General features: G+C 32.5%; 1 protein-coding gene and 1 long non-coding RNA gene across 13 annotated transcripts in view; both read left to right on the top strand.

Moving 5' to 3' along the window:
- LOC108733578 (cAMP-specific 3',5'-cyclic phosphodiesterase) overlaps positions 1-21,169 on the top strand; it is a 565,440-nt gene extending 544,271 nt beyond the window's left edge. For 11 of the 12 annotated variants that reach the window (XM_018464776.1, XM_018464781.1, XM_018464777.1 and 8 more), the window contains 2 exons: positions 19,195-19,288; positions 19,418-21,169. In XM_018464776.1, coding sequence (XP_018320278.1) covers positions 19,195-19,288; positions 19,418-20,697 — 1,374 coding nt within the window. In that variant the 3' untranslated portion in view covers positions 20,698-21,169. Of the gene's footprint in view, positions 1-17,521; positions 17,994-19,194; positions 19,289-19,417 lie in introns of those variants that run through there. The other variant, XM_018464784.2, reaches the window with a different exon arrangement.
- A 2,096-nt stretch (positions 21,170-23,265) lies between these two features.
- Positions 23,266-25,893, top strand: part of LOC112906389 — a 21,435-nt gene continuing 18,807 nt past the window's right edge. The window contains exon 1 of the long non-coding RNA XR_003232311.1: positions 23,266-23,944. This is a non-coding gene — a long non-coding RNA (uncharacterized LOC112906389). The remainder of the gene's footprint in view (positions 23,945-25,893) is intronic.

Below are 25,893 nucleotides of genomic sequence, written 5' to 3'. Positions count from 1 at the left end.
AGAGATTTGCGGACAATGAAGAAGTAATCGAAGCTGTAAATGGTTATTTTGAGGAGCTTGACGAATCAGTCTATAGAGATGGCATTAATAGACTGGAACACCGCTATGAGAAATGTATCAGCCTTGGAGGAGATTATGTTGAGAAATAAAAAAAAAAAATTTTTAAAAACCTTGTTTTTCTTGGTCAGGCCGGAAACTTATCAATCCACCCTCGTATATATCACTCTTCTATGCCTAAATCTCATCCTTGCACCCTTAAGTATTTTTGTCTCCTTTGACATTGTCAAAAACTTTTTCTAGGACAAATCCTATGTTCTCTCACGTTTTTTCCTGTTTAAGCCCAAATAAGACATTTCGTATTTTCTCGCTATTTTCCTTCCTTGTTTATACGATTCTAGTTAAGATTTTTGGTGCATGAGAATTTAAGGTGATTGTTCTAAAATTCTCATCAGTACGTACAAATAATTGCAAATTATCTTTAAATTCAGCACTGAAACTAACGAAACAGAATATCAGATATAATGCAGATATACTTCCCTAATTCCACAAATTAGATTTTTGAGTCCGGTTTCGACACTTCTATCATTCGTAGCTAAAGGTCAAATTAAGGAATCTTATCTAAGTATATGTTATATCGAATTAGAATATTACTGAAGAATTCTAGGATATCTATTGGTGTTTTCATTTTCATTGCATGTGAAAGTTATATAAGGACGCAAATAAAAATGTTATTGGTAACTATTATCGTTAGTGTACAATATTAAACGTACTCTTGATAAACAATATAACGATATCAATCGTTACAATCACGAGAATACAATTTTAGAAACCCACTTATAAATGCCGTTTATCTAGTATCTGTTTGGCACTTATACATATTGGCGCCAGTTTACGAAATAAATCTTTCCTACTGTATAGACAAATGATAAATGCGTCGTTTGAGTTAGATTTACACATTTCTGTGCATATAGCTCAGCATGCTCCCAGACCGCGAATACGAAAGGATCCCGGCAATCCTTTGTTTTAGAAACAAGCGCTCATTTTTTGTTAATTTCCTCAGTTTACATGCACTATTTGCGTTCCTCAAATTGATTTGGTAAATCGCTCGCGGCAACGACGTCGGCCCATTCCAAAATAAAAGCCGTGCCAGTTTTAACTTGAAAATTATCGGGTAGATGACAGCAATGTTTTTTGCCTTTATTTAACGAAACCAATTTAAAATAGATTTTCCGTGAACGCGAACACGTATACCACATTTGTTGTTATTATTCTTCGCATATCTACTTCACAATCGTGACAATTTAGATTTTTACTAATCTTATAATACTTCTAAAGATATTTATTTGTTATGAACGTCATAAAAGCTAGGCTATTTGTAAGACTGAGTTTAATGTATTAAAAACAAGTCGTTAGATTTACTCACAGATCATTAGACCTGTAAAACCCTAATACATACAGAAAAGGAAGAATAATCTTAAAGAGAAATTTGTGTGGTATCAAACAGTGTTGACTGAACCCATATTTTTAGCAGTCTTCTGTAAACATAATGTTAAAACCGTTAGGAAATTGTTTTGAGTTCTGTCTACTCGCAAATCACGTAAAAACTATTAAACCGATTTTAATATAAATTTAATTAATTGCCATATAGCTCAGGGTTGTAAATGTGCTCTAGATTGTTTTTATTTTTATGCGACCACGGAGAAATAAGTAAATTACAAGGTAATAATAATAATAATATTTGTCAGTAAAAATCATGATTTTTTTCGGCTTTTAATTACAACCTATTATTTCAAGTGCTATTTGGAAATATTTTTCCATGTAAAGCATGATAGATTCTATAGGAATCAACTTTTCAATCATCAGAATCAAATTAGTATTGGTTAACTTTGACGCCCCCTGGCAGAAAAAGTTCATTTTTATAATAATCTCAAATGTTCCATTTGGAAGGACAAGTTTGCATTAGAGTGATTTTTCTTCTAATTATTATTTAATTACAAGTTTTTATCTGCGGCTTCGCTCGCGTTGATTTCCTACATTTTCCTATATATACGTGTGATCATCGAAAATATAATAATTTGATAAATTTGTTCTTAACTCCTGACCAGAATTATCAGGATAAAACTAAAGTTTCTAACTTTCTAGGTTAAACATACATTTTGCGTAAAATGACAGTAAATACTGTCCTTCTTTATCGAATTGAAAAGAAATGTTTCCATCCCTCGAAAGCAGTATTTTTTTTCTGGATGAAAGGTACCCTATATCTTTTTCTGTGCCGCTGAGAATGTATATGTTAGGCCCGAAGACCGAAAACGCCCAGTGACCGGAAAAAACGGCCACATCGCGTTCTGGCTGCCTTCGAACGTACAGAACGCGTTTTGGCTGTTTTTAAACGCTCGCAACGCGTTCTGGTAACTATTAAATAGCCCGAACGCGTTTTGTCAATTGTTGAACGCTTGTAAAAATAAGTAATGTACCTATGTAAAGTACTTGAAAGTTCGAAAAAACCCCTCGTTTGTATTTAATTGTGGTTGTCAAAAATTAAATCGTTTCTAATAAAGTAAAAAAGGCATGAATTTAAGTTTGCGTTGTACTCCACAATAAGTTAAATGTGTAGAAAATAAATCGAAATTCATTTGTTTAATGAATAACTTTTCGCTTTTTCATTCATTCATTCATATATCTCGACAATATAAGTGTTCAGTGTAACTTTCTTCCTAGAACTAAAAAACAATTCTAAGAAATTTAATATTGTTGAAATGATTCGGCGAGAAAAACCGAACCCATCTTTGGTATCCAATTATAGTTGTCAATAATTGAATTGTTTCCTAAAAACTGAAAAATGGATTGAAATTCATTTGTTTTATAAGTACAATATAAATCTCATTGTACGCAGGTAGAAAGCGGCAAATAATACAAGTCGAACATTAAGAACGCGTTGTGAGCGTTCAACAATTGACAAAACGCGTTCCGGCTGTTTAACAGTTACCAGAACGCGTTGCGAGCGTTTAAAAACAGTCAAAACGCGTTCTGTGCGTTCGAAAGCAGCCAGAAAGCGATGTGGCCGTTTTTTCCGGCCACTGAGCGTTTTAGGCCTTCGGGTCTAACATATATACAAAATTTGAAGATAATCGGTTGTGTGGTTAAGGTGCAAAACAGTAATAAACAAGCACAGAAACCAACAAACTCCTATTTTATTCCTTTTTTCTTACTAATGAAACGTAGACACAGTTTTGGCAGCTTTTGCGAGAACGAAAGTAAAATTGTTGACAAACGCAAAGTTAAATTATTTGTTAGAGTGTATTGCTACCAGATTTTAATATGAGTATTGATTTGTTACTGTATTCGTATAAACAACGGAAAACATATCATAATAATAAACATACTATGCATTTTCCGAAAAAATATTTCATTTGAAGATAACGTAAATTTCGTAAATAATTCTATATAAGTAGATGATAAAACAAATTCACTGAGCCTTCTAATAGCGTGTTGTACTACCAAATAAACAAAGTTTAAATCGTCACTACTTATTCAATAAAACACTTAGCTTAGATTTCATTAACTTTTATTAAAAGAAAATTAAATTGCTACAATTCTTATCAAATTAATTTCACCCTAATCAATAAAATGTTGATTTCATAATTATTCCTCAGAAAAATTAGAGTTGCTTATTTCAAAATTACGCACAAGTTGTTGTTTTAAGCAAAAAGCTAAAAAGTGGTTTATCATCATATTACAATTAAAGTGACTCATTTTTTTTATCCAACTCCAGTATATATGCATATTTTTTATAAAGCGTTAATTACCTTTACTTGGTTACGTTATTATAATAGATAACAATTTAGATTTTTACTAATCTTATAATACTTCTAAAGATATTTATTTGTTATGAACGTCATAAAAGCTAGGCTATTTGTAAGACTGAGTTTAATGTATTAAAAACAAGTCGTTAGATTTACTCACAGATCATTAGACCTGTAAAACCCTAATACATACAGAAAAGGAAGAATAATCTTAAAGAGAAATTTGTGTGGTATCAAACAGTGTTGACTGAACCCATATTTTTAGCAGTCTTCTGTAAACATAATGTTAAAACCGTTAGGAAATTGTTTTGAGTTCTGTNTTATTATAATGACGTATTTTAATAATTATGAAATCAAACACTCCAAATACAGTGTTGGCTAAAATACACGTGGAAATCTGTAGTTATCAAAAACCCAAGCATGATACTTTGTATTTAGCCACTGTTCAAAATATTACATCACGTATTGCTAATCATATTTTTTTTATCAATTTGTATTTGTTATAATATATATCTACACTTAAACAGTTGTTGTCTTATTTTTTGTGTATCTAGATTCTAGATCAAAAATCAAATATTGAAAGTTTAGGGATTCAAAGTTTAACAGGTACTTGGATATATTGGTCAAAGAGAAATTTGGAACATTCTTTCTGGTTTATGATTTTCCAACGAATATGATGTCAACGTTCTTAACCATTTTTATTTTATTTCCTAAATGAATTTCCTATAATGATTGAAATTAGTCTGTGGAAACGAAATTTACTTGTCTTAATAAATAATAAAGGCACAGGACTACAGCTGGTATGAGTTCGTACAATAAGCAACACAATTATTTGAATGAAACTGAATTGATTTCTCGATTTCTTCAACAAAAAATCGTAATACATATTTGTACTTTTTATTTAATTAATTAAATGTTGTATATGAATGTGAATTACTATCAATTACGCAATGAATTCAGTTGACAAAAAGTTAATGAAAATTTTAATACAAGTGATTTCCCACGGTTCTTAAGAAAAGATAATACAACAATGACGTTAATAAGCAGTGGTGTCTACTAGTTAACTAAACAAAAGAGATATGCTGTTGTTTAATTACTGAATTGTGACGTATGTACCTATGTAACAGTTATCGATAAATCTTCCATTTGGATCTATGTGTTTTCTCGACTTTGTTTACTTTTTATTTGAGAAAGAGTGAAAAAGTTGGGAAAATACGGAAACAATTGGGTGACGTTTTAGTTTTGTTATTCAACTACTTAACCAACACAACATAGGTACTCATCGTTGTTATAACTTGTCGCAAACAAATTAAAGAAGTGCGATTTACTGTACAACGCTTACATTAGCAAATAGTGAATTAAGTGACATTAATTAAAACAGAATGTTGGTGAGTTCTTATATGACGTGTGCTACTTATTGTTAGTAGGTAATAAAAGTTTAGACCAAGCGCCTATGCATATGAACTAATTAGTTATTTTGTACTTCAATTTTAATTAATGCCTATACAACTATCTGCTTATACCTGTAAGTTTTAGGCCATTTTCCTCTAGTATTAGTTGTTGAGGAGGGATTTTAATTGTATTTGTATACACCCTTGATTTGTTTCAAAAAAATTAAAATATAAATCTCACTGAATCCGTACCCTCCTCCCTGTACACGCCCTTGATTTATTTCAGTAAAAATTAAAATGAATTTTTATTTACTCAGTCTCACTGAATTGCTAAATTGTGTCGAAAACATTTTTAAACGTTCGAAAATAAAACTAATTAATAATTTATATAATATAAACAGCAAAAGAATTTCATTGTAAATATCTATCTATACCTATTGAACGCACACTTACTACAGCTGTGACTGACGTAAGGACGAACTTGTTTGTTTGGATTTTAGTGTTTTGGCAATCTATACTACAATATAGCGGAAATTTTATATTATCGTGTTATATGTATAAGACAAGGTTAATAGTCGGAACACTTGATAAAATAAAAGACATTTGTATCATACATTACAATATACATGTGTCATTCATAGGTACACAAAGTCATTTCATTAGAATAATCCCGCAGTTTCTAGAATAGATCGCGATTAATAACCATAAGTATTACTTAAAATTTTCGGGCTTATCTTTTTTATAATGTCTATTATCATTTGTTTTTTATTAATTAATGAAGATACATCTACGTAAGATACAAAATGTCAATCGCCTCTATCGATATATTACACATTTTCAAAAAGGATATGGTGACAACCTTTTATCGTGTAAAAACATTTTTATTTATAACATTCGTTTATAATTTTATTTTTGAAGTTATTTTACATTCCAAATTGAACTGGTGTGTTGTGTGTATCTATTTATTGAATTGACCGAGTAGGTAAACAAGTAATGATTCTAAAAATGAAAGTATGTAAAGTAATTGCAATAATTTCATTCCAAGTAAAAGCATATTTGTTAAAAGTAGCGTATAGGAAATTTTATTTGTAAAGAAATCAGATTTTAAAGCTCAACTGTTACGATAAAAGGTTAGAAAAAAAACAGGAACTAATTAAGTGAGAGTAACTTTCTCCTAAAATGAATTTTAAATGATTAGACTTTCATAACATGGAAACGTACCAAATACAATAAAATTTCTACAATTTTACATAAAATAGAGAAACATTTCGTGTGTATATCAATACAAATAATATTTCATGCAAGAAACCACATTTCTAACGGACCAGACATCTTTTGAAATGCTTTGATTCACTTGTTAATTATTACAGAATTATTAACTAACTAGTTGAAGAACACCTATTTTGCTAGGTCCTTTCAACTTTCGACCCCTATAACTCCTACAGTTTTAAGTTAAAATAAGGAATTGCGGTGAAAATGTTCATCGATATTGTAATGTTCGTGGGTTTAACAAATTAAATTTTAAGAAGAAAACTATTTATTTACACTAATTATTATTGAAGGACTTAAAAGCACTATTAACTTATTACTAACTTAGGTAATTATTCTATTTATTTACACTACTGTTACTATTCACTGTTCTATTTATTTCACTTATATCACTGTCTATTTATCTCTTGATTCACCTCTGCAATGGTCAATTTATTTCTACTCTTTAACTTCTACAACGGTCAATTTATTTCTACTACACTTCGGCGATCGTCTCTTCCTTTTTATACTCCTTTGCCTCCTTTCGGGAACGTTCTCCAGCCGTCCAGAAAAGTCTCGTTTTCTTTGAATGGTTTAAATGCTTTCCCGGAACGCAGGTACGACACACACGTTTACAGATACGGCGCACATGAAGAAAAGCGCTCGCGGCTAGTCGGCGAATCGATAAGCCGCTCACACACACGTATGCCCGATCGCACACAATCACGCTCGTGGTCGCTACAATATTATAATGATTGCATTATTAAAAAGATTGAATTAATACGTTTCATGTAAAAGAGAATAAATGAATTTGAATTTAAGTACAGCTTTCACTGAAATATTCAATTAATATCTGGGAGTACCCATCACAATAAGGTAACTTGAATCAGGATTCCGTAACAGTTTGGATTTAGTATCATAACAGAACTTCAATAAAGCCGCAAAAAAAATGCACGTAGTATCTAACACAACAAAGCTTGTTTGTACGGTTGTCCTTAATTTTGTTTGCGTATGTACATCGAAAACTTTTCCTGTTCGATAGATCGATATTTTGTGCATATTTGGTACAACAACAGAACACGATACGACGAACAAAGATCTATTTCGCATTACCATAATAGTAAGCCAAGGCGCCACTAGTAACGTAAAGTATTAATTAGGATGATAACTCGTCTATTGTGTGGACCATGAAAATATTCTTCGATATACAAGATGTTTCACACGACTAAGACATTCCATGTTCCCTTATAAGGCTGTCGTAAATTCTCATCATAGGATCGAATGCTAACCAAATCAGGTGAAAAATCGATAAACGTGACGATACGGGTGTATAACAATAGAATTGTATTTATGCACCGAATACATTTGCAAAATGTCACATTTTAATAATTTTATGGAATCTCCCATCGATATGCAAATTTAAAAATCGTTTCTTAGTCATTATAGAGTTTAAATATTGTGAAATTTCCTTATAAAGGGATCTTTGATTCGAATTGACGTTTAATTAATCTTTTTGTTTTTCGATCAGTTGATAATTGTAGGATTAATAATTATTATTATCATTAACAGGTACCCAATACTCTTAATCCTTTAAGTCCTTAAGCACTTTCTAGAAAAATACGTACATGTATTTACCTTCTGTGTTTAATATTAGTAATTATTAATTGTTATTTCTAATAAGTTAATCGTTAAAGTTTACACAAATATATTTTGATCGAATCCATATTTTCAATCGAAGTTAAACACAAAGTTATTATTTAAAATATTAATTGATTAACTACAATATTTCTTTCACCGCACAGTATCTTCTTCAGCAGGAATGATTAGTCTGGTGTGTGTTTAAATTTCGATTATTTTCATTTTCATTCATGGATAAAAATTATAATCACACTTTCAATAAATACTACGAAACCTGTTCACTGTGGACACGTGTTTGCAATCTCGTGTTGTCGATGTTAAAAATGGGCGAAACACGTGTCCGCCATTAAAGGTTATGTGGTAACTACGAGGGTGAGTCTGTTTTTGGTTTATTAATTCCTTTACCACATAAAATCCTTCAAACTGTTCTAGGGTTGTGAGATCAAAAATTATTTGATAATCCTAAAGAAATAAGAGACAATATCATTCATTTTTCAATTCAAATAATAGTAAAGATTCATCTGTTATTTTACTACTTTACTGCTTTACAGTAATTAGTTATAACTACTTTTACACTCGTATCGACATGTGAAATGGATTTTATTACAGTCATTCAGAAAATCATACGCAATGTTGTTTAATAAAAAAAAATGGTTTGGTAAGAACAATACAAGCAGTGACAAACGGCACGTAGTCTGTTTCGTCATTTTTTTTCTTTAATTAACTGAATTATGAATAGCTTCCTAGCCCTTTTAATGCATAAACATGATAATTTATACTTGTGAATAAGCAGACAGTTTGTTGTGTGCAAATCAACTTTCTTTTGTATTTTAATTGTTCTATTTGTGAGTATGATAAGATTTTCCCAGAATGTTTAGCTGACTAATGCAGAAACTGATAGGATATTTATTCAAGAATTGAATGTGCATATATCGGCAGATCAATTATTAGGACATATAGCAAAAAGTATTCCGAATAATTTTTTTGGGCGGGTCATTGACATTCCCTTGTCGTCAACCTCACTATCAACAACAATCAAATGTTTTATTAACTTTTGTATGTTATATGTGAAATTTGATAAAAAAAAACAATACATTTACAATTCACACTGTTAACAAGGGATTTCAAGAGGTATTTTAGTGTTTTCTGTATAATAGGTTCAAAGTTTACATTTGTGCAAACAAAGATCAAACCTTAATTTAAAAACATCTGATAACTTTTAATTATTAGCCTGCTGAATTTTAGCTTTTGGTTATAATGACCTCTGATACTAATTCATCAGTAAGATTAATTGTAAGCATCTGTTATTTAAAATGAAAATTTCACAATGCTTATCTGAACTAGTTTTGTGAACTAATGTTCAAAATCTTCAAAAGCACCTAAAGGAAACCCCTTACAATGCAGGACAAAGAACATTACACAAGATGCCATAATAACAATAAGATAACTGGTTATCTTAACTAGTAATAGCAAAAACCAAGCGAATGCATCTTTTCACGTATGTCTTCCTGTCCAATTAGGATTACTTTTAAGAAATTAATTGACGCTGATTTTATTTAAGATTTTAAGAAAATTAAATATTTTAAATAGCATAAAATATATTAGGCATGTAGAAAAAGAATATATGAACTGTTAAAAAAATTGTTTAATATTGTGAAACCGAGTATTTCACAGATTTGTTTAAAAAATGATAGTCACTTTGGTTACAACACCATTCAGATGGAGTTATGCTGCAACCAACAATGGAAATTACAAAATTTCCAAAAAATGGTGAAGCAGCTTATTACAATTTTATTATTTATAACGGCTGTATCTTCTGAAATTTGCAAATCTGATTGATCATTCAATAAAAATATGTTGTTCTTTTTAGCTCCCGTTATTTCTAAAATTATTTCACAATCGGTTTAAAACTTTTATCTTTTAGTTTTTTCTAAATATGTTTCGCGAAATTATAATAACATAAACAACCACTATTGTGAACAATTAAATGCGAATAAGAATAAAGACTATGATGCTTTCCATAATTGCTGTTGTTCTCTATGAACTTTTACGTTGTTCCTTTTGTAACAACTGCTTAATTTTTAACTATTACATATTGTAATATTAAAATAATTCGAAGTGGTCTGTATTCTGTCGAAACTGCCAGACGCGGATCGCGATTTCGATCTTTTTGGATCTCATCAGCGCGTCGCAGGCAACTCCGACAGAACAGAGACCAACTTTTACCTGCTGTCTTAACAGTGCGTTTTAGAAAATACTACAAATGGCACAGTGAGCATAGTACTACAGATGGCGCTCACTGTGCCATTTGTAGTATTTTCTAAAACGTATTGTAATATTGTTTTTCAGAAAGCGAAAATTGGCCACTAGTCATATTCGTTCGTAGAAATGTCAAAATCGACTTAAACAAATTGGCTCAGACGAATATTTCTCAAGAAAACAATAATTAAGTAACATAGAAACCAATTTGTCGAAGTTTATTTCTTCTTGTTCTCCTTCCAGGAAAAATGTTTATTTCGGAATTGTATATCAAGTACGTAAATACTTTTGTGAATTTGGGTTGTCAAGCGAGCATAAAGCAAGACGCCCAGGAGCTTGCATAATGGTTGTGTGGTTCCTGTTGTTCCAATAACATAGTTTTTTAATTAGCTTGGAAAAATAGGGACAATGCTTACGTACATGGAACATAAACTTTTGACAGATTACTGACCGAGTGACGTATTTGAGGAGAAAATAGGTTTTAAAAGTCCATCCACAAATATACACGTACAAATGAACAACGTGCTTCAAAAGAGTGAAACACGTATTTGCTCCCGTTTCAGCACATTCGACTAATAAACTTTCAACGTACGAGACTGGATTTGTTTTGATTTTGTTCGAAAAGGTTGTTAACATACTTTCACCATACCAATTTTAATTGCGAATGACGTCAGAGGTGGATCTCTGATATTAATGTTTTATGGTGGTGTTTTAATAAATATGTTAAACCAAAGTAAGCGGTGTCCTGTTGAAAATTATTTTTTTAGGAACAGGAACGAAATGCACCGTATATTCTTCCAAAAGTTCAAGATAGTTCATAACTAGGAAGAGGTATGGGTAGTCTAATATGTTGCAATACGTATTTAATTTTCTCCATCATCTTAAGGTCTTAGCATTTTTTGAAAAATTTTTTCGTCTCGTCTTTATTATTATTCTTTCATATAAAAAAATGAAAAATGGTCAAACGTCTCTCATTAACGCAACTCCCCGAAATAAAAATGTTCAGTCTCTCAGAGTTTCTGAAAGCGAGACTCGAGTCTCCGTCTCTCATCGAGTCTCCGTCTCTCATCGAGTCTCTCTGGTGTCGCTGAGAGAGACTGTCGAGAGACTGTCAAAAGAATTGTTCAACATATTTCAGAGTTTCCAGTCTTTCTACGAGAGACTCGAGACTAAATTTTTGAATTTTATTCATTCAGTCGCTCTGTGAGAGACTCGAATCCCTGAATTAACAATTTTATCGTTCTAGTCTTTCATACAGAGACTGTGAGAGATCAATAAAAACACTTAGGCAATAACTGAGAGACTGTGAGAGACGCTCTCTTAGACGCTGAAAGACTCTGAAAGACTGGAGAGAGACTGATTTTTTTTTGTCTAGGGTCCTTCGGGAAGCTTATAGTTGACAATCTTAACGGGGAGCCACTTTTTTTTTTGCATAAATACAATCAGATGAACTGGTAATTAATGTAACATTTGACAATTTTATGCAAACATTCCCAATTCCTGACTGGATTCTATTGGCAGAGGATATAGAATACGTCAACCTAATTTCTTAAAAAGCTTCGTAACTACCGTATTAATATTATTAAATCGTATAGTCAGAAATGTATCCGAATAAAGAAAATGTCCACAAAGTTTTTGACGCTAAGTGGCCCTTGTTCGTACAAATTTCCTACACAGATAACACCACTTAACAAAAGAAGGTTAAGCAAACTTTGAGACTGACATTTCCTTAGCATTCCTTTTATTTCGTTCATGTTCAAAGTTCTTCAACTTCCACTTTCATTTCATCATTTGTCCTTTCGTCGGATCACATCATACAAATTTTCACTTATATTAGAAATGATTATAGTACACTTCAGGTAGTCCATTCAAGTTTTTCACTACCTACTACTTTAAACGACATTGCGATATTTAACAAACATTGTAAAAATAATTAATACATGGAAGGAAGATTTTACATGAATACGAAAGAAAATTTTAAAGACGTACAAACATACCTACATATTGCGTAGGTGTATTAGGTACCATTCTATATGTTTTCCTCGAGGAAAACGTAAAAGTAATCGATAAAAATTCGCGAAAAGCGGTCACGTAATATCGGTTATTGCTCTGATAGACATTTATCTACTATATCAATGTTTTATCTAGCCACCGCTGTTGAATGATAAATAATTTAGGGATTACTGCTCCCCTGTTTCCCATAAGTAGCCCAGTTTGTACTTACATTAATATATCAATAAATACATATAAGTATAGTTCGTTCGTACGTACCGCTAAAGCTCCACAACCGAATCCCGCAGCCTCATAAGGATAGCTTTCTATCTCCTACCCATGAAGAAGGTAGGTTAAAGGACTATCACCCCTAACGACCCCATATAGAGAGTCAATAAAAGTGTTAATTGAATGTCGCAGATTTTTGTCCTACATGTCCTAGTTCGAGAATGTTTTAGAATTTTCTAAAAGGTTCGAAAACGTTCTCGAATATAACTGATTTTTCCTGATCGAAGAAAGGATAATCCAGCTTGTAAATAAAGTATAGTTTGTTCGTACAAGAGGTTTATATGATTTGATAACCTTCCATCTCCTCTTCATGAAAAAGTTTTCGCTTTTCAACTGTAGTGGTTGGTTTCAAGGGTATGAGAGGTCAATTTAACACTGACTCTCTATATGGAGTCCTTTGGGGAGATAGTTTTTTTAACTCACATACCTTTAAAGCGTACACCTGAAGCTGAAAACTGAAACCTTCTTCATGGACAGGGGATGAACTGATAACTAATTTTTCCTAAGCAAAGATGATAATATAAAAGTAAAACGGTTCTTATTCTTTTGTGGTGAAATTTCTAGTAGGTACGTGTGTCATTAAAAAGTAAAGTTAGTAACAGTACTAAGAACCACTCAGTCCAATATTCCAGAATAATCACTTATACTATGACTGATCGACTACAACCGGCGTGGCAGTGAAAATGTTTAGTACTTTGCAAACTTAAGCTCTAAACATGTTTTCTAATTATAAATTACTTGTTACTTGCGTATATACGTAGCTCGGAGTAACCATTTGGGGCAAGCAAATATTTGAAATTCATATGTTTTACCACATACGCAATTGGTTTTCTGATAATTAAATCCGTTGTTCCATTATATTAACTTCCTCGTCAATCCGAAATTTTATTAAATACAAATATACGCTACGCTTTTCAAGTACCTAACTATTAATTTTATTAAAATATAATTAAATATCAGCGAAAATTGGCCACTAGTCATNTTCGTGAACTAGTTCTAATTAGTTTAGAAAACAACTTAATTACTATGAAATAATAATACAATAGATACCCAGTAAGATTATTTCACGCCTACGAAAGCCCAAATTCGAAGCTTTATATAAACCAATTTAATTAATAGGCATTAATAAGGTGAAGCTGGCTCGTTGAAGAGAAATAATTTATTAATTAATTATAATAGATCCAAACTAATTGTAAATTAAAATTAATGAACTCAAAATCTAAAACATTCCCTCTTTTACTAAAGCAAAGGTTACCGTTCCTTAATTATATTTTAATAGCCCTAAAATCACCAGAGAAATTCATTGCTTTGTATTATTTTAGATGACCTACTTCACAATCCCCTCGGTTTATCGTACAATACTTGAATGGCAATTTACAGGTGTGTGTATTTACTGAATTCAACAACCTATGACCTTTGAATTTAGGACACAATTGAGCATTTATTTCCTTATAAAATATTGTACTCCATATATTTTGTTCTTTATCATTAATAGTAATTAACATGATTCGTTTGTCAGATAACGGTTACATGCCCATCCTGCTGATTGCACCAACACATAAAAATATAACTGTTTTTAATTAATAAAATAAGTGGATCAAAAACGGTTCAATAACACGATTGTCCATTAAAGCTTAGGCAGGTACAACGATTACTAATAATGTATAGATACCATTGTATGCATAATTAATTATTGTACATGCTAAAAAACGGAAGTTAGTAAAACAATCGAATTGTTAGGATTATGCATACTTAATCCTGCAGGATGTCTAACAAAACCTGTTTGTTGTAAATTTTACATTAATGTATTAAGCATCCAAAAAAAATCTAAGCAATTGACTCCAATGCTCCCTTCTTGACATATGATATTAACATTTACTAATTCATTTCAAAATAATTTTAAAACAATATAAGAAAAAAGGACACGACCTAAACTGTGAAGTTTAAACTTATTAGAATTCGTTAAGGAAATCCTTTATGCTAAATTGAGGATGATGGAAAATTACCCTTAATGCGCGTTTTAATTGCTCCCTTTATTTTTTAATTGACTAATTTATTACATAGATACTAATGTATCAGAAAGTGTTTCAACTTGCGATAATGATATGAGATGGAAGTGTAAAAATACTCAAAAAGGAAATATTGTCAGGATAACCTCTAAGCGACATTTTCCGTTTATAATGATGATAAAATTGAGTCCTGCTGAAATCAGAACTGGAGTGTTAATGAACAAAAATACTATTAATTTTTCCTAGTAGCAGTTGTGTCCTTGAATCCATCCAAAGAAGTCAGGATTTTGGCGAAACATTTTTGATACAAGAAGAATCGTGAATTCTGTTCGTAATAAAGCTACAGTTAGCAAACAATTTTCAATTAAAAGAGAAAGTTCTTTTTACAGTTGGTTAGAAATAGTAATATTAATAAAAAAAGTGAATTTATTTACAATTAGTCGTTTATATAGTTTCTCTTATATGTATGTATATATACCGGAAATTTTACCCATTTCAAAACTGATCTGTATCAAAAAATAATAACTTCAAGGACATTTTTTCAACAAAGGTACCTATCTAACCGTAAAATAGGATTAAATCGATTATTTTCGAAAAATTGCCACATATATGTGTATTATCACCTGTCCTGAAATTTAACAGCGTTACCAATGTTGAATGGAGTATATACATAAAGAAAGGTTGCCAATAGCGACTATTTTGTTCTTATTAGGTACACCCACATTTCCTAGATAGCATTTCCGAAATGAGTAAACACCAATTGCGAAAATGCACAAACAACAGCAGTTCATAATAACCACGTTTAATCATCGGCTACCAATATTTCAGGAAAACAATCCGTTAATCTCCGTGAAAAATGGGAAACATGTTGCTTTCAACACACGTCCATCAAATTATGTTTATTGTTATTATTTTTGTTAATGCAAAGTCTGTTTACGATCCTTTTGCTGACTATAGGCGTTTTACAACTAAACAAAATTTTAAATAATTTTAATATCATCAGATACTAAATACACATACATCGGACCAAAATAAATGCATTCTATTTTATTTTTATTAATGATAGAAATTACAACATTAATAGATTTGATGAATAATGTTAATAGACTATCATTGGCAAAATTCGTCAGTTTTTAACCCTTCCTCTACGTAAGGGGTAACGGAACCGCAACACGTGTCTTTAATTCCGTTATGTAACACGTGAATTGTACAAATTTTAAGCCTATTCTAAAAAAACGTTTTGTAATTTCCAATAATAATAACATTAACTTCCCCCCCCCCACGTACCACGACCTCTGGCTGCACTCCCCCTTCCTCGTTATTCGCGTTATGTTTATAGGCAGGGTGAACTGGCTGACTAATATAACAACCCACAGCCTGAACCCCACGGTCCAGACTTATAATTTTGTAAAGACGTTTCTTATACAACATAGGCGAACACTAAGAAAGGATTTTGTTAAAATTAAACCCCTGGAAGCTTGAAATTTTGCACAAAAGTTTCATATATGGTACAACAGTATCATCTACTGTAAAATTAATTTTCAAAACACCACCCTTAAAAGTACAAAATGAGAGCTTGTAATATAATCGATTTTAACTTAGACGAAGTCGCAGGTGACACCCAGCACCTAGTATTAATATAATGTAAAATTAATGTCAAGTTCGTAGACACTACTCTGTCGGATGTTCCTTTTCTGGTCCTGGTCAGCTTATATCAAACACAAAAAAAGGAACACCCCGCGAGCCCGCAATTTTTTTTTTTATGAATTAATTAATATTTTTTACAAGAGCAAATATTTACTTTCTAATATTGATTTTTTTTTCAATAAAAATATCTATTAATGAGGTAAAATCCATTGTTTCAATCACATCTAGCAAATAATCTTTTAAAATAAATGCTGGAATGTAGGGTTGTTAGCAGCTTGAGTTTACGTTATCACCTGTTTGTCGAATTAAAATTAATCGTACAGCATAGAGTTATCGGGTGATTGAGAGCTTGGGCTTATGAGATCCATCGACATATAAGACATGAAAAAATAAAAGTATGATTTCCCAGGTGGGTATGGAAATCCCGGAAATCTAGGCTGCAGTGAAGCCATACTCATATTTCTGCTAGCCAGTACTTATATAGTGACAACCGCTTTGGAAATTTTTGATCCAAAAACGCTGATAACACTTCCAAGAAAGCTCCTCATTACTAATATGTAGTTTCTAACTCGCTTTGTGGTTGATTACGAAACAAATATTTCTATTTAAGTTATAATTTCATACCCTGTGCCCTAAGGAATGATAATTGTTAAAGAAAAAATCGTACTCAATAGCATTTTTAAGAAAAAAGCACGTAAGTGTGTGCGCTTATTAGAAAAACAAAACTCCTACGTGCGATTTGTTCTACGCCACCAACAATTTCCCAACGTTTCCGGAAAAATAATGACTAATCTCGTAGTATCTAAGTGGGCCACCCAAACAAACGGTAAACAAATGTTTGCTTCGTCTGTATGTAGGTACCTATACGTATACATATTATTTATTAGGTGCAAGTGCAACATCCGTAGTCCCATTTCAATATTTGGAACTGAATAGTAAACAAAAACGATAAACTGATATCAACGAACAAAACAAGCAGGCAACGAAGAGATTCGATTTACTGCTGATAACGCAGACAGTAAATCAAGCAGAAAACGAGAAAAAGAGCACGTAATGTATATTATCGCAATACGACAATATGTTGATAAGCGTGCGCTTCGTTGTCTGTTTTTGAGTTTACTGAGGATGAGAACATACGGAGCACGAGCTGAAAACTAGGATACATAAAACGTACGTGGAAAACCTACGTTATAAAGGAGGCGGTTCTATCGCGCGAAAAATTACGTATTTAAGTTCGACCGCGAGACGGTTGCGCTCATTGTTCATCGTGAATTGTTGGCGATCGTTGCAAGCCTGAAAAGCTTGAAATCGTTAGCCAAGCTATCACCGCGAACCGTAGAAGTTAAAGAAAATTTTATAAACGATATTCTGGTGTGCTGATGTTGTACTTAGTACCTGTCTTCTAGTGCCTGTTAAAAGTATTTGTTGTACGTCCGTATTAGTGGATTTATGATTTAGTGAAATTTAATAAATAGTGATAATTGTTGCCAAAGACGTATTATAACAAAACAAAAAATAGTTTTTAATGCCTATTGGTGTTTGCAATGGTATCCGATGCAAATAACGGTGTGTCCCGTAAAGGGGTGTTAGTTAGAGGATTGTCTAAAGGAGATTTGATTTCGCGAGTTCCACCCGAAGCGGAAAAACTTTTTGAAAGTCTGCCCTGGGTTAATATAATGGTCGATTTAGCCATTACTGCCGCAGTCGCCGAAATGAAGGTACTTTGAAAATAATTTTGCAATTAAGAATGATTTTTATTTCGATTAACTTTACTATTCTTTATATACTCGACTTTCAAATCTTTTTAAGTCATTTTTTTAAAAAATTTTCCCCAAGATTTTTTCTTTGTCATCAAGTTTCACACGTAATTAATTTGTCTTGCAACATTATTCGTTAAGTATATTACATGACTGACTCATATATTATTTTTATTTAAAATCGAAAAGGTTTTTATTAAAACGATTAAAAGATTTAGATTAACGTAAGAAAATCACTTACTCGTTTGTAATATTGCAAAATAATTTCGCGCATACCTACTATTTGACTTTTTGTAACTACTTGCCATGGATTGGAATGGTTTGATAATTGATCGTTTTATCAGATAACCTTGAAGCAGTTTTGTCACAATCTATTATTTTTTTGCAAAACGTTTATACCTGAAAATCAATTTACAATACACCAATTTCAAAGAACTAGAATGAATAAGTCCATCGATCGTCATTAGTGAAAACTATTAAATACCTATTGTGTGATTTGATTTTTTTGTGATCGGACGTCGACTTGGCAATTAGTTTAATTACCTTATGACGTTAGATAGATATGACTGTTGTAATTCAGAGAATTTCGAAAGCACTTGAGGAAAAGAAACTAATGTTTGAAATGCCGTTTCGATAAATTGGTGTCAAGATTGCAATTAGTATGGATGACTGCTTCAGGGGTTATCGTACTTTTCATATTTCAATACACAATACGTCTACGTAACTAGAGATTTTTTATTTATACAATATTTATTTCAAAAGAAAAGTTAAAGTCGCGACCGTCCTAGTGGGAACACGACACGCCGTCGTGATTGTTGACCTTCCTGGCATTCTTTCTCGTTTTGCAATCTGCAATATTAGATAAAGACTGTTGTTTCGAAAGGACCCTACACACCCATCGAATACATAATGAAGTAGGTGTCGTGTACGGAAATGTTTCAACGAGTTGTTCATGACCTATACCCAGAGAATTGCAGGTCATTAACGTTTTAGATCGGTCTAACCATCCTTCTGAGGTCGTCGGTTTACCGCGACAATGATATAACACTCTTCTCGCATTAATTGCTAGAATTTTTCCCGATTCCAAAACACATTTCGTTTACAAATACATCATAATCATTTCCTCAACAATGAAATCTAATGTTCTTTTCTTTTGTTACAGTTCAAACGTATGCTAAATAAGGAACTGTCTCACTTCTCTGAATCTAGCAAATCTGGAAACCAAATATCAGAATACATCTGTTCAACATTCTTAGGTAAGCTATCAATAAAATAGGTATAAGATAATTCAATGTGGTATGAAATGCTACCATACGAAATTAAATAGATTTTCTTTCGCCATTTGAATTAAGTTATGCTAACAGAGGCGCTTTTCGTTGTTACAGACAAACAACAAGAACTTGACATACCGTCTTTAAGACTCGACGAAGGCAATGAAGCCGTTCAAAAACCAAATGCACAACGCAAAGACAGATCGAGTCGGTCGGCAGCGACTCCCATGTCCCAAATTTCGGGCATCAACAAAAAGCCGCTATGTCATACGAATTCTTTCACGGGAGAACGACTTCCTGTATACGGAGTCGAAACGCCACACGAAGAAGAGTTGGGCAAGTGCCTCACGGAAATAGACAAGTGGGGAGTGGACATATTCCGCATAGGAGAGCTCAGTAACGGACGTCCGTTGACCTGCGTCGCGTACATGACTTTCACATCTCGCGATCTGATGAAACAACTAATGATTCCCCAGAAAACTTTCATCACATTCATGATGACCTTAGAAGATCATTACGTAAAGGATAATCCGTTCCATAATTCGCTTCATGCCGCTGACGTAACGCAAAGCACTCACGTATTATTGAATACTCCGGCGCTCGAATCGGTTTTCACGCCCCTGGAGGTCACTGCCGCACTTTTCGCGGCATGCATTCACGATGTTGATCATCCCGGCCTCACAAATCAATTTCTTATTAATTCGAGCTCCGAACTGGCTTTGATGTATAACGACGAGAGTGTATTAGAAAATCATCATCTGGCTGTGGCTTTTAAACTCCTTCAGAACGAAGGCTGCGACATATTTTGTAATATGAGCAAGAAGCAACGTCAGACCCTTAGGAAAATGGTAATCGATATGGTTTTAAGCACTGACATGTCGAAGCACATGAGTCTTTTAGCCGATTTAAAGACTATGGTCGAGACCAAAAAGGTTGCCGGATCTGGCGTTCTTCTTTTAGATAATTATACCGATCGAATTCAGGTGTTGGAGAATTTAGTTCATTGTGCAGACTTAAGCAATCCCACGAAGCCGTTACCGCTGTACAAGCGCTGGGTCGATCTCCTAATGGAAGAGTTCTTCTTGCAAGGGGATCGCGAGCGCGAAGCCAAAATGGAAATTAGTCCAATGTGCGACCGTCATTCGGCCACAATAGAAAAGTCACAAGTAGGTTTCATAGATTATATCGTCCACCCCCTGTGGGAAACGTGGGCCGATCTAGTTCACCCCGACGCACAAGATATCCTAGATACCCTCGAAGAAAATCGTGACTGGTACCAAAGCATGATTCCTCCTAGTCCGCCCCCCGAGGAAGCTCTCGATTCACAACGGCCCGGTATCCGCTTCCAAGTGACGCTTGAAGAAGGCGAGGCAGAAGCGGAAGCTCCGATGTGACGGAGGCTGCTGGGACTTTGTAGAAAACTCACCGAGAAGGTTCAGCAATGGTGGCGTGTGCGGCAGTGAAAGGCGCGGGCGCCTTTTATACCTCACCGCGCAGGCGCGGAAGCGTATCGTAATAATTTTTTGCTAAGCTTGACTGAATCTCTGGACGTAGCTTGTCCCGCAGTTCCTGGGTTGATGATATGATTGTTTGGCCTTCCCTTAACCCCTCTGCCTTAACAAAAGAAAAATGTAGGAGTACACCGCCGAATCAGTGCCACCACACACAAGATTATGGTGGCTTTTAGTCCCTTTCACACAGTATTGGCATACATGCGCACGTGTGCTTGCGCTTCTGCGCATTTTGATGCGTGCGTGTCTACGCATCTGTATATAATTCATGTCTATCGGTGTAATACTCAACCCCTTAATGTATAGATACATGTCATGTGAACTGTGTTGAAATATTAAAGCTCTCTCAATTTTACTTTTTTTTCTTTTTTTTTTACTTTTTTTTATTTAATTGAATTCGTACTAGTAATAAAGCAAAAGAAAATGATAGGAGCTGTATCATAAATTTAAAAACATTTGGCCAGTGTTTAGACTCACTCACTTTCGAAAAAATCATATAATACAGTGAAGGATGAAGCCAAAATTTTACAAAGCATGTCTTTAAAGGCATGTTATCTCTCGGAAAATTTGAACATTTAAGTGAAATTGAAAAATAGTTATTTGTGAAATTAAAACTGATGATATATTAAGTAAGACTGTAAATACAAAAAAAAAACAGAAAACGTTAGATTTTCGAAACATGAAGAACGTAACATCATTCAATGAACATCACAATGCTGCATCGTAAAAAATTAAAAAGGTAAGTTTTTAAACATGCAAATATTTCTTAAAATGATTTTCAGAATAGGTTAGTGCTTATTTAGGCTTTCAATTCTAAATGCTTTTTCCAATAATGTAAATTGTTTGTTTTTTCATTCATTATTTGCTCTTGTACAAGTGAATACGCATTTAACGATTAAACTTTAAAAACTCAGGTAGATAATTGTGATGATGAATAACAACTTGCTGCAATCGCATTCTTTCCATAATGATACAATTTTTAACTCAGTTAATTTAATTAATTATCGTTTATGACTCTCTATGCCTGTAAAGATTATTATTTCAATTATTTTTCGAACAATTATAATTTCAATACCTTAATATCTTTATGAAATTGACATCGCGTGAGTGGTCTTTATCTAAATTGCAGCACTTGTTCATCATTTTTTAGACACAAAGTAAACATTAGCAACAGCTTACTTACAATAAATTGCGTAGTATATATATGCCGTTTTTTTATTAAACGGGTAATTATTCTTTATCTGAGACACAGGCACTTCAACGAATTGCGTGATTAGGTAATACTCGTGTACTTTTATAATTTATCGAAATAATTGAGTTTGCAAGAAAATTCTAACTGCGCAATTACAGAATATATTAAATAGTCAAAATTACAGTTTTTGTCTGATAGGTACTGTAAGAAACTATTAAATTGATCGTGTTTCGATCTATTTTGATTACAACTATTTTATTGTCAATATCAGTATTAATTTTATTTAAGGCTATCTACTAATTAAAGTTTGAAATCAAGCAATTTTGAAGGTAGCAATAACCATATCAGTAATGCATTTAGATCGAAAATTTCTAACGAATTTACAGTAACGAGTGAAGCGTAAGTTCATCAGGTTTTGTGGTGTAGGATGACTTGATGATGAACAACATCAAAAATTAACACCGCAAATTGAATAAAAAAGTGCAAAATGGTTTATTTAAAGTATTTAAATACAAAATGCAAATACTTTTTTGATTTGTTACTTCACATGTAAAATACAAAATAGATTTCCCTTTCGTATTTTAAATGCTAAATGCAAAATACGTATTTTCAAAATACTTTTTTCCAATAAATAGTTTTTCGTAATGCCGGTTTAATTTTCTACATTTACTTAAGTATAAAATATTTTTTAAGAAAACCTTGCAGGCATTTGTTTTTTTTTTTAATATTGAAAGTTTTCTAGACTAATAGTGGTGTTTAGCACTTTATTACCAGCTGCGAAGATAATTATTGATGTAAAATCAACATTTTTTGCTTCCGATCTTTTACACATCGTAATAAGAAAAAGAAATGGAATCCATAGTTTCTTTAACTATGGATTCATCTAATAAGTGAAGTTTTTCAAATCGTTTTCTAAGAATTTTGGATTATAGGCATTTATTAGCACACCACAATATCTTGAAGTTTTCAGTTATACACAGCGAAAATAAAATAAGTGGTGATTTGGCAGGTGCTGATATCAATTAGGAACTTCAAAATTCCACGGACCATGACACTGAACCCGGAAAACAATATCGATCCAATACTTTAGATTATCCATTTCCAAGGAGTTTAGAATTTTTCAGGAATTAGAAAGCATTCATGGAACGTCTCTTTGCCCCTTTTTAAGCTCATTCATTCATTATTCTAAGTATTTTAAATAAAATACAAAATGCTTTTCTCAAAAAAGTATTTAAATGCAAGATAAAAACAGGTACTTATTTTCAATTTTGTATTTGCATTTTTCAAATAAATCACATCCTTGTGATTAAAGACGTTGTCTAAGAACTTAACGTAGACCATTATCACTGTTATTAACTGTTTAAACTAAATTGCATAGAATTGGGTGAGAAGATTTTTACAATTCCTTCACCTTGAACGCCTTCATCTACACCACAAATCCTGGAAAACCATCGCTGCTTTGTACCTTCGTAAGCGTTATATCCGCTGCGTTTCGGCCTCTTTTTAAACCGTACAAAAGAATTGCTCAAATTTGCTTGTTTTCTGACTTTAATTAAGTAGTTTATATTAAAACATACAGAATACTAAAGACCGTATTTTCTGATTATACTTTTATTTAGTCTTTCGACACACTAAAGTTTTTTCAGTAGGTTATAAATCGTGTTTTGCTAACGATCCCTGTGTGTACAAATCTTAGTCTCCTTATCTTCAATTTTTTACAAGGATATGCGCAACACTGACTAGATAGTGACCAACCACTTTCATTCACGGTCGGTTAGTTTAACCTTCAACCTTCGTGTCGTAAACACGGTAATTTTCATCTAGCACGTTGTTCCAGTTATGTAACCTGTGCAGTGCAACATACCATCCCAAAGTGCTATTTGATGGAGTGAAATGGTGAATGCAGATAGAATTTTCAACAAAGAGAGATTGATATCGGTGAGTAAATTAAGTGCTTTTTATCTTAAAATGTTACAAACAACGACCCCAGTAATTTTAACGTATGTACTTGGTCAATAAGAAAATTATTGTTTCAATAAGTGAAAGGGTATATTGTGTGGTTTAAGTCAAATTAGGGAAGGAATTAAATGAAAAACAGGAAGGACTTAATGCTAGACATGAAACTGTAACCACGAGGGCAATGAAGGTTTAGTTAATCGAAAAGTGACTAACATGATTTCATGTTGGCTGATTTGTAAAACACGCTGATCATAACAGATCAGGTTTTTACTATTATTTTCTAATATGTTAAAGTAGGAGAGCAATCATTTATTGAAAATATTTGCTTTTCGTCATCCTTACATACGTGTTCTACGGGGTCGTGTGACTAAAATTGCAATAGTCATATGACATGAAAGTTATATAAATCACATGAGTACTACTAGAACATTAGTTTAGAAAATTTGATTTTGATTAGGTAAAAAATAAGATAGTTGTCAACAAAACTTTATCTTTGAATACAGAAATACGCTGAAAATAGTGTAGGAGACATGAGTAGGGTTGCCACCCGTACTTTATTGTAAAGTATTGTACTCTATTTCGACTGTGCGTACGTTATACTTTACAAGACACATAAAGTACGCAAAAATACTTTATTTAAGGCCTTAAGTAAACATCGTAATTTTGTAAGCGATTGTTCGAAAGAGAACTTTTACATCAATAATATTGCACAGAAAAATGGCAAGCCATATTTACGGAACAACCTGATTTCCCAAATCTGTTCAACGTAGTGACACTTTTGCTATCCGTTTCGGCCACTTCAGCATTTACAGAAAGAGTATTCTCTGTTATGAACGCAAAGTGGCGGGACGACAGGAAAAAAGCTTCATTAAAACTAATTAAAAATGAACTTTGAGTTTACTTAAATCTTTGTTTGCCATGTTTAGAATCTATTAATGTTTTTAAGAGCAACAGCAATTTGTTACTGGCTGCTAGGTGTAACAAAAAATACGTTTTTAAAAACAAAAAATCAAATACCTTATTTTTATGCTGAGTACTTTTTTTTGAACTTTTTAGTCGAAAAATACTTTATGTAAAGCCTGAAAAGGTGGCAACTCTAGACATGAGTCCTCTTTCTTTTATTTTCTACATTCACGATTATTATATGTCGTGGTTTCTATGTTTTATTGGTAACTTTAGAAAAACAGGTTATTTACTATTAGATAAATTAGGCGTTCCAAAAATGCGGTACGATTAATTCTTTTGTGGAGCTAAATCAGAGATGTGTGTACTTATTCCTTGATTTTGTTTTTAAAAGTAGGTTTGCACAAATTTGTTGTTTCCATTCTTGATTTAAGTAATTTTCTTTTGCGATATTAATTGTGAAATGTAGGTGAACGAGATAGATCGATTTCGGCATTGGTATCGGTCTAAATCAGTCATGATGTTTGTAAATGTGCCAATACATTAAACTTTTCAATCGTAAATTGGTTTTAAGTCTTAAATTACACTTCAAAGACCATCGAGAATGTTGTACCAGTTAAATTACGTCAACTCCTGTCGCCTTCCTGTCCATGTACCAAGTATGCGTCACAATTGCACAAATACCTGCAGTACATGCATGTACAGTTGCATTTAAGGATAACGTAGAAATAAATTAGTCGCTACACTCTTATTACTAATAAAATATCACTTGTTCACTTAATAGGGTAACATCACTAATACTCGGAGAAAATGAAAAACGAAAATTTACCTAAATATTAAAGCGATATTTACATATCCCATTAGCCCGTTGTTTCGTAAGCGAAAATGATAAAAATTACAATTTGGACCCGAATTTGTAAAAATAAAATCCCAGCAGAAATAAATTTACTAGGTATTTTAGTTGATATTACAAATTAAATTGTAATAATTAAGAAACGAAATAATTTTAAAAGAAACATGTCAAA

The sequence above is a fragment of the Agrilus planipennis genome, unplaced genomic scaffold, assembly GCF_000699045.2.
Source record: "Agrilus planipennis isolate EAB-ADULT unplaced genomic scaffold, Apla_2.0 scaffold41, whole genome shotgun sequence".
NCBI classification, from domain to species: Eukaryota; Metazoa; Arthropoda; class Insecta; order Coleoptera; family Buprestidae; genus Agrilus; species Agrilus planipennis.
This window is presented reverse-complemented; position numbering and strand designations above follow the sequence as displayed.